General features: G+C 40.3%; 1 protein-coding gene across 4 annotated transcripts in view; it reads left to right on the top strand.

Moving 5' to 3' along the window:
- Positions 1-217: 217 nt before the first annotated feature.
- mpz (myelin protein zero) overlaps positions 218-10,417 on the top strand; it is a 17,452-nt gene continuing 7,252 nt past the window's right edge. For all 4 annotated transcript variants that reach the window (XR_003675938.1, XM_028472413.1, XM_028472412.1 and 1 more), the window contains exons 1-5: positions 218-455; positions 2,383-2,549; positions 7,423-7,636; positions 8,495-8,624; positions 9,133-9,175. Coding sequence is in view for 3 of the 4 variants with exons in the window: in XM_028472413.1 (XP_028328214.1) it covers positions 410-455; positions 2,383-2,549; positions 7,423-7,636; positions 8,495-8,624; positions 9,133-9,175 (600 nt within the window). In the remaining variant the exon portion in view is untranslated. The remainder of the gene's footprint in view (positions 456-2,382; positions 2,550-7,422; positions 7,637-8,494; positions 8,625-9,132; positions 9,176-10,417) is intronic.

Genomic DNA, 10,417 nt, shown 5'->3' on the forward strand with positions numbered 1-10,417 from the left:
CTCAAGTTGGTCGTTGTTTACCCAATTAGTTCACCAGCTCCTGTAGATCACAGGTGCTCCTCGGTGGCCTTTTACACTTCTACTTCAAAACGATAATGTGTGCTAATTTGTTTTCAAATGATGGACAGTGGAGTGGTGTGTGAGGGCGAGGAGGAATGGGTCGGGCCGAGGCCAGGGGTGAGGGGTGTGGTTGGTTATAAACCAGTGGACAGTGGCTTTTCTGTTGTTCTGTTTGGAAGCCCTGTGTCCAAGCATCCTCCACCCCTGAGCCTTCTTTTTCATTATCTTCTTTTCCTTCTTCTGCCTTCGTTCACATCAAGTCGCCCTTCAGAGAGGAAGCTCTTTCTCCACAGGCTCCTGTCAAGTGTGAGGCATCGGTCTTTTGGGAGCGCCGTAGAAGCCAGAAACCATGCTGACGGTTTTGGCGCTGATGTCAGTCGCTCTTCTGGGAATAGGTAAATAGAGAGAATATGTCTTCTTTTTTTAAACTGAGTGCACCCCAGTCTGGATTACATGTACCGTTATTAAACCTCTACAAACTTTAATATTGGTTCAAGGGTAAATAAAAAATAAAAAAATGGCTACTTTTGCTAATTGAAAATTATTTAACCAAAGTGGATAATAATAAATCTTTTTTTTTTTTCCTTTGGATTTGAAATTAAAGACCAAAAATGTTGGATAAGTACCCTAAGAACTACTCAAATATTATATATGATAGAATAGAACGGAATGGAATGGAGAATGGAACAAAACAGAATAGAATAGAATAGAATAGAATAGAATAGAATAGAATAGAATAGGGACAATACAATTGCACCTAATTCTTAAACATCAAATGCAACTTATGTTTCGTCCAACGGGTTTTTAGCTCTTGCTAATTTCCAACCTGATTTGGGCTTTTACATAGAATATTACAATATATATTATAATCAACGCTAAAATTTTAATAGCATACGATATAAAAAAGACACCAAAAATACAAAATACATACAAAAACAGATATAATCATCACAACAGGCCAATGAGCGACAATTATCTCTCTTTAAGGATGATGCTTATTAAGACAAATCACAGTCTCTTTACTATAACTTAAAAAGTGTCAATCAAAACCTCCCTGAAAATGACTTTCACGAGGAACAACTGCAACAGCCAATGTGCAATAGAACAGATTAGAAACATCAGTCCCCTGAGTTTGGGATTTGACACTTGTGATCTTCAGTTAAAGCAGCAAAAAGTATCCCAACAAATCACGCTGAATTACAGTTTCAGGATGGAAAAGGAGATGAATCTCATTAACAGGAGTTTCTTAAACCTCTCATCAGATAATCTGTTTTTGCTGAGGATCAGGAACCAACTCCTAACCTAAAAAGGCTGCCAGCGCAGGGAGGATACAGACGCCTTATTAAAGGGAATACTCTCACTTATGATATTCAAAGCTTAGACTGTTTGGACAAAGTTTGCCCATATTTCCAGGTTTCTAATGATTACCTTATAAAGCCACATGGAATACAGCACGCTAAAAAAAAAGTCATTTATAGACATTCTCATCAAAGCTTGTGTTTGGGCTGATTTATGTCATGTGTCCCGAACTTTAAAAAGGTGAATGCACTGATGATAACTCATCAGCTAAGTGTTCCTTGACTCTTAGATAGATTTTTCTCCTCTTTTACTGGCTGGTATTTGTAGATTTTTTTTTTTTTTTTGTCAGAATTTTAATTAAAGATGTCATTTCATTGACAAAGGTGGGTGTTAATAGGAATATTCTCACTGTAAAAGATGTGAACTTTATTCTTTGGCTGTTGAAAGAGTCAACAGAGCTCTAAAACCCTCTGTGATGTAGGTGTTGATGTAGCCGTGAAAGCACTGAGCAACTCTGGTGGTCCGCAGCAGAAGTTAATCAATGCAGTTGTGATTTGTGGAGTTTCACTTTGCATCGTCTTTAGTGCTCGTGATGCTCCGTGCATTACTGAGAGAGGTCAAATATTGACTTAGTAGCCACAACCAAAATAACTTTGATCATTAAATATTATGCAAGCAGAAACAGAGCACATGCTTAAGCCCACATAATCCATATTAATGTGGAAGATGCTTTTCCTTTTTGACTTAAATCAGTATTCCAGTGATTATCTAAATATTTGCTGAGCATATATGCCTGAATCAATTTCAGCTTTGACATCATTAAACGTGGAGTTTATCACTGAGAATCTGGATGATGATATAGATTTCCGAGATAATTTATGCACGTCAATGCCAAGCGTTACTGAAAGTCTGGAGAAGTTGCAGAATAAATGGACCGTAGTATTTCTTTGTCCACTTAGTTGACTGTTTTTAGGAATTGATTTGACCCATATGTCATGTTGTTTGTGACCTTGTGTCTTTCAGTGCCCGAGCAGACAGAGGCTATAGTCATTTACACTGGCTGGGAGCGCCATGCTCTGGTTGGCTCTGACATCAGGCTGGCCTGTTCCTTCTTCTCCTGGCGATGGACGTCTGAGGATGTCACCTTCTCCTGGACGTACAGACCTGATGGCTCGCGGGACAGCATCTCTGTAAAACACACACACACACACACACACACACACACACACACACACACACACACACACACACACACACACACACACACACACACACACACACACACACACACACACACACACACACACACACACACACACCAGTCACGTGCCGTGAGCACCAGGATTGGGTAGGCAGGGCGATGCAAATCGAGACCACCAATGTCACCATTAAAGAAACTTAAACAATGATTTAATATCGCCTCCATACTCTCCCAACAAAATATATATCATGACACGGCAGCGCATCCGTTGTTTGTGTTGGAAACATGGAGAAAATGACAACAACAACAACTCAGAACAGCCTCAGTGAGGCTCATCCACAAAGCCAATCCTTCCTTTTGTACCATTCACTGTGAAAAGTACAAACAATTTTCTGACCTTACCTTTGCTGAAGGTCTGGTAGCTCAGGTGTTGGTCTCCCATCTTTTAAAAGCTGTAGTTTTTCGTCAAAAGAAAGTTTCTTTATTGTCTCTAGCGCTGTCATCCTGACTGTAGTTTTAGCCTGCCCACTAGCTAGAGAACGTAGCAGCAGCGGCCACATTATATCAATTCACTAATGCACCCTGAACTTACATATAGCATTTAGCATAGCGCTGTTACGTCTAAAAGCAGCGTAGAGAGCTGCCTTTTTACGTAAATGGTTGTCATCTTGGGGAACTGACTGTGCATGCGCAAACTCATATAAACACAGCACAAAATGCTGACACTTTCAAACTTATAGGTACTGTAGGCTATCGGACATTAAAAAAAAAAAAAAAAAATTCTATTATATTTGAAACAAATAATCAAAATATCAATTCATCCTTGGGTCGGCACTGCCTACCCTGACTGCACGTCACTGACACACACACACACACACACACACACACACCCACACACACACACACACACACACACACACACACACGCACACACACACACACACACACACACACACACACAGACACACACACACACACACACACACACACAGGCTTTATTCGATTGCACTCGGAACCCGGATTAAATTTTGACCTGGTAAATGCGTTTCATTCAGGAAGCTCAGAAAACATGACTGGCCACATCAAGCTGGTGTTTGTTTTGATATTTTTCCAGGAGCAAAAATAACTGCTGGGGAAATATATATTAGCTCTTTGAGGCTAAGAGAGAGAGAGAGAGAAAAGTCATATAATTTAAGTATGATTTGAACACATAGCGAGGGGAATCTTGTATGCTTCATTGAATCATAGACTGTAGAAATAATCCATTGAACTCTACAGATATCACTACTTACTCAGCGCTGCGTTCAAATGAACAGAGAGGGAACAGAAATGCCACTACAAAGTTATTCTACACTTTTAGTAACACAAATGCCAAATTAGACGCCACATAAAAGTACAATTTGAAGAGAAAGTGACTGTTTACATCTAACATCATTTTGCTAAAACTTGGGGGTGCTTGGGTCATGCCCGAATTCCCGAGTCGGGGTCCCGAGCTCAAGGACCATTCTATTGCACTTTACCAATTTGTTCTATTGGATTTCTTTGGGTTCCGAGTGCAATCGAATGTAGCATAAGACACGCCCAGTCAGGGGAAGATTGTTGAAAGTGGCCTCCATAGCGTCATCGACCTCCATTCTCAGCCAATAGTAAAATTTTATTGTAATAGCTGAATCAACAACACTACGTCATACCCAAATAGGAAAACGTGGTTTTACGTTTTAATTCCGCTAAAACAAACAAAACGCACAAACATGGAGAGTGCAAATGAAGCGTATTTATAAGAGACAGAGAGACAGGACTGTGTTTATCCCCTCCCAGACGTGTCCTTCAGTGATTTGATGAACATCCTGATGATTGAGGGAAGGATAGAGTTCCTGTAACGCTTCTTCAGACAGCAGAGCAGTAGCAGCAGGCTGTAAAAGAACCCCCCCCCCCTTGCTAAAATCACAGCCAGAGTTCTAGCTTGGCAGCATCCTATATATAAGTACAAAGAAAAAAACTTTATATTTGAATTTTTAGTTTTCTTTCTGGAAAAAATATTGATTGTCACACAAAGATGCTGAAAAATGCACTAAATCCTTTATGAACTTTAACTCACTCTAAAACACGGTTTGTATAGAACCTTACATTATTTTTAATTTGGGACATGGTTTATTTCACAAAGGTTTTTGTAATTTTTGAAGCTGCTTGATGAGATAAAAATGCTGTTTCTCACCCCAATGTTCTTAGGTTTGTGCCCTTATGGTTATTTTGTCCCGTAATCGTTTAATCATTTGTTGTCTCGCAGAAAATTAGAACATTAAAAATCCATGATTAGAGTCACCATGTTGAATGGAGTGGTAAATTTGTGTACAGAATATAGCCATAAAATGAACTGACAGCTCGTTCTCGGTTTGCACACATTGCCTTGTAAGCTGGGAAAGACTCTGAAATCACATAAGCAGGTTAATGAGGCGAGTGTGAATTTTTTAACCACAAGGCGCACATTTTTCAATAAAAGAAAGCTCATGTATAAAAAGTGCAGATTGTGCATTTCTGCATATGCAACATCTCTAACTTTTGCATCGGCTTTAAGTAACTTATTTGATTTGATCTCCTTCAGCTGCATCCCCGGCCTCCTGTTCTTTAATTTCATTCGTCCTAACCTTATCATCCTGCCATCCTGCCATCTATCTAATCTCTCTATCTGCCCATCCTGACTGTGCCTCCCTCTGTCCACCTCCCTTAATCTCCCTCTCTCCAGCCCTTCCTCCTTTGTCCCCCCCCCCTTCCCTCCCTCATCATTTCCTCCTTCGCCTTCATCCGTCTCCTGTGGTGCCCTCACTTTGAATCCACATTTCTTTCTTCTTCTTTTCCCCGTCACTCATCTCAAGCCTCATCTCCAATCGTTTGCTCCTTTTCCTGCTTGGACAGATTTTGTTTCTTTCATCTAACTGTTTTAATGCTGCTTTGGTCCTTTTAAAATGCCCCGATTTCGTTACAGTAATATCAAAGACAAGGCTTGGTAATTCATTTTTAAATGAAAAAATACGACTTGTATCAACACAAGGTTGTTTTATGACCTTGTGCTTCATTAAATGTAACTTTGATTGGTGTTTATTTAAGCTTCACTTGAAATCAATATAGGCATATTGTATAAATTGTTTATTTTCAATCATATTTCAGTCTTTGGCCTGGTGTAGAGTCCTTTATCAGCAAATAGTTTCTCTCTGACATAGATGAAATAGCAGACCTTTTTTCAAAGAGTAAAAGAAAAATTATAATGAATACTAATGCATTTTGGCATCTTTGTGCTAACACCTTGCTTTAACATTGTTGAGCAATCACAGCTTGTTTTTTTTTTTTTTTTTTTAGCACTGAATTGCTAAATATCTACCTGTTAAGTTGGTTTCAAAGCAGAAAAAAACCCCCACTAACATTATCTCCTTTCTTGGCTGAATCCCAGAAGCTGTTGGTCCTTTTAAAAATCATTGAGTTGAGTTTTAGCCAATGTTTTCTCCCCCACAGTCACACCACAGCTAGTTCTGGTAAGTCAATCTTCCAATTTAGACAGTTTAGAAATGTTCTTTTAGCTACAGTACCAGCTCCACCTGCTCTTATTCAGTGAACACAATAGGCTTTTCCCGTGTCAATAATTGTAATAATGCATTGCTATATGGTTTGTGCCTTTGCCCAAAGCTCAGATGTTATCTGTCAATGACTTAAACACTTTCCTTTTAATGCTCAGTTTTCTAAAATAAAAATGTAATAAAAGAACATGTATGAAACAGGAGCATTCAGAGGGCACAAACCTCTGCTCAGCACCAAATCTCCTCTTTTACCAATATTGGCATTTATCTGGTCATGGTACCATAATCATTCACACTTATAAGAAATGTATCCGCGTTCATAACAAATAACTAATTTGTTTTTAAAAAATAGCGATGAAGCACGCAATACAAATGAGAACTGAATGAAACTTGGTGGAGTAATTGAGGAACCAACCCGACATAACTGGGCCAAATTTGATAACGATTGGTGACATATAAACTGAGATATACATTTTTGAAATTTTGCCAATTATTGTATGAGAGATAGGGATTTTTACATTTTTTAAACTGATCCTGAATCAGTATATTCATCTAAATCCCCTCCAAAGTTTAATGGAATTCTCCATTCTCCATGATATATCTTTTGCCCTAATCCTGCTAACACACAAATAAACAATTAAATAAACAGTAAATATGACCTACTTGGTAAAGGTAATAAACCAATTACATAAAGCCATGTATAAACCATGTTCTATCGAACACTAAGTGTTAACACAACCGCATTAATTCATCCTCTATGCCGCCTTTTTATTCTTTGGTTATGGGGAGATTGGAGCCCCCGTCCCAGCTTACGTAGGCACAGTAACGTTTCCAGTCTATTACAAAGAAAACGCACAAAGACAATCCCACATGTGCACGTGTGTGGCCAATTAAGAAACTTAAATAAACCTTAATATTCAAGTTGTGTTGACTGTATAATAAACAGGAATATCTGGAGTAAACACACGTGAAGTATAGTATAGGGCTTAAATCTGTGATCTTTATATGGAAGCTGACAACAATGTTAAGATCTAGCCTAAACCAAGCAGCTTCATATAAATTTTTTTTAAAAATCTTTAAAAAATGTGCAATATTTCATTTTCCTTCTTTCCAAGGGTACTGTGTTTATTTTCATAAAATCTGTAACATAAAAGTATTGATTTTAAGTGTCTGTAAGGAACTAAAACCGTTTTTTCTCATATTAACATCCACTGTGATTTTTGCATTTGTGTGAATAATTTCCATGTGTTTTAAAGTAAATAAATAGTATGTTTCCCTCTCATGTATTGACAGATCTTCCACTACACTGGTGGAGCAGCCTATGTTGACAACAAAGGTCCTTTCATGGACAGACTTGAGTTTGTTGGAAACCCGAGTCGGCGCGATGGTTCCATCTTGATCAAAAACCTGGAATTTAGCGATAACGGCACCTTCACCTGTGACGCCAAGAACCCTCCTGACATTGTGGGTCGACCCTCCAGCGTCCGCTTGCTGGTTTTTGAGAAGGGTGAGACAGAAGATTTCTGCAAGGGTTCATCACTCCAAGTCAAGCCAATGCCTGTGTTTGCTCATTAGCAGTCCATAGAGCCCATATGGCATAGCTTGGTGAATGTTTTTCATCACACACCAACTGTTCTCCAGTAATTAATAGTTTCAAACTCCAAACTAAACCATAATTATTCTTGTTTATTGCATCAAAACAAAGCAACTTTGGTTTCACTGATGTTTTTCAGCACTTCCCTGGTTTCCTTCCACAAGCCATTAATATGTATTACAGGTTAATGGGGGTTTCTCTTGGGGACTGTGGATCTATGCAGGGTGTGCCCTGTGTCAGATGGGAAAGGCTTCCACCCTCTGTGACCCCAAACTGGATAAACGGGTGTAGAAAACAGCAGCACCAACTCATTTAGAATTCCAACCATCTCCTGATAAATGAAATCAATTACAATTTCATCTCGTTCTCGATCTAAGATTGCTATCACCCCCTCTCGTCTTACGTCTTACCTTTTCCTGTCACATTCCCCTTCAGGGTCTTTCCTCTCTCCCCTTTTCCACATTCTCCCCATCTTCTCCTTCCACGACTCCATTTTCCTTATTTTTTTCATCTTATCTCAGTCTTTTAATTTCTTTTTACATCTCTTCTTTGAGTAAATCACTCCTCTTTTTTCTAGTGTTAGTGTTTTGCTTTATTTGTCTCTTCTTTTATCTTCAAGTCCTTTTTATACTGGCTTTGTTTTTTTCTTTCTTTCCTCATTGGAGAGCCACATGAGTGACTTGCTGTTTGCTTATTGTTCATTGCGTTGTTTCCCTACTTTCCATCCTATAAATGCGTATTTACATTCATTTTCCTTCTGACTCTCCACAGTGCCCATTCAGGCTGGTGTGATCACTGGAGCCATCATTGGAGTGGTGCTAGGCCTGCTGATTCTCATTGTGGCCATCTATTATCTGATGAGGTTCCTGGTTGCACGTCGGGTCTTCAGTATCAATGTCAGGTCAGTGCCCAGTCGGGAGCTGGTGGCTTTCTGCTAATTGGGTTTGAGCCAGGAACAGAAGCTGAGGCCAGAGCCCATTCCTGAAATTGACACTTGCATGGCCAAGCTGGCAGAGGCCACTTTTTTTGGGGGGGGGGGGGTTTGGTCAGGTGTGCAAGGTTTTGATTTAGAAGCAGCCAGCTGGAGATATACAGATAACACCTCTCATTTAATGTGATCTAAAAAACAGCACTGCACAGGCTCAGTGTGGGATGATTAAAGTGGAAAAGTGAAGGGTTTTCAGTGGATTAGCAGATCATGAAGATAATGAATCCATCAACTTGCTTTTACCTCTCACATCCTTTGAGGTCCCGTCACATCTAGCAGCTGGGGGGCTGTGCTTCAGACAGGGCCTGTAAATTAATTTGCTGTTCTCTTTATGATGTCCTCCAGGCAATGCTGCCCTGTGACCACTGGAGGGAGAGATAGATTCGATATCCTGACATTGTCTTTCTTTTGTCCCCTCCAGCAAACATGGCAAGAAAAAGAAAGAGGGATCACAGCAAAAACAGGCAAGTTTCTTTCCATCCTTCCTTCACGCCTCCCTTCGTCGCACTCTACCTCCTCCTCCTCCTCGTCCTTTTTTTCTGACACACAACATCATCACCTCATCTATTCAACAATAAACCCAACAGATTAGTTGGCTGTCCAATTCTCCAGCTAATAGTAAAGTCATGTTTATTTTTTGGCAAATAATTCCATTTAGGGCTGGAGTGTTTGGACTCAGGGACGGTGTTGTCAGAGGAGATCTCTGTTCATTCTGTCGCTGTTGCAGCTACACAAAAGAACACATCCAACATGACAGTGCAGAAGGACACGCTTTCCTAATCGCATTTCCCACAATGCTTGTCCAAGAAGCTCCAGCATGGCCTCACACTTTTCCATCTCCTCCTCACAGCAACACATCAACAACAAAGCAACGTGTCGCTCAAACTCAGCCCAGCAAATCAGAAGTGGGAGCTATTAAAATTCTTGTGCTGTCTCAGCATTTTAAGGTGCTTTTAAAACCCATGCCGTACAAACTCTTTCTAGTGGCCATCACTTCTCCTGCAGCCCACCCCATCCCCTTCTCTCCTTGGGGTTGGGGGATAAACAAAATGATAACCATTAACAGCCATGGGGCTCAAAAAACCAAGCCTATGAAATGGTTGAGGCCACAATATGGTGCTAATACTGTTGCTGTATTGAATTGGAGCTTTGACTTGCTTTCAATGGAGAAAGGAATAGACGATGCTGATTTTGCTCACTGGGAGTCAAATGAAAATCACTGGGCTTATTATTGTCAAAGCTGTTATCAGTGGTTTTACTCTGCTGCATGCCAAAGATTTAGAGTTTTTTCCTCCCCCCGCGTCTTCTCATGAGAGTGCGATAGCCTCAAGTGCTGAATTAATCAGACATTTTGGTGCCTTGTATTCTTCTGTGAATACAAGGCGCAAGGGCAACTTCTGTTTGATTATTCAGTGGTAACATGGGGGCTGGAGAGAAGCGGCAGTGCATTGTCAGCTGGGCCTGGCACTCATTTTCTCTAGGGGTCTTGAATGGTGTTCCTGGATGCTGGTGGCATGGCTTCTGGCATCTTCCTCCCTGTCCTGGGCACACTAGAGCGTCCCCTTGGTGGTCGCATGCCTGGATAGTCTCGTGGGTCTGGGATGGCGCGATGGCTTTGGCATAGCTTAGCTTATATCGTAACTGAAAGAAAGGTTTGCTTCCAACAAATAGTTCTGGCACACTTGTAAGCACACACTTACTCCCTA

Source organism: Gouania willdenowi, chromosome 17, assembly GCF_900634775.1.
Source record: "Gouania willdenowi chromosome 17, fGouWil2.1, whole genome shotgun sequence".
In the NCBI taxonomy this organism is placed as follows: Eukaryota; Metazoa; Chordata; class Actinopteri; order Blenniiformes; family Gobiesocidae; genus Gouania; species Gouania willdenowi.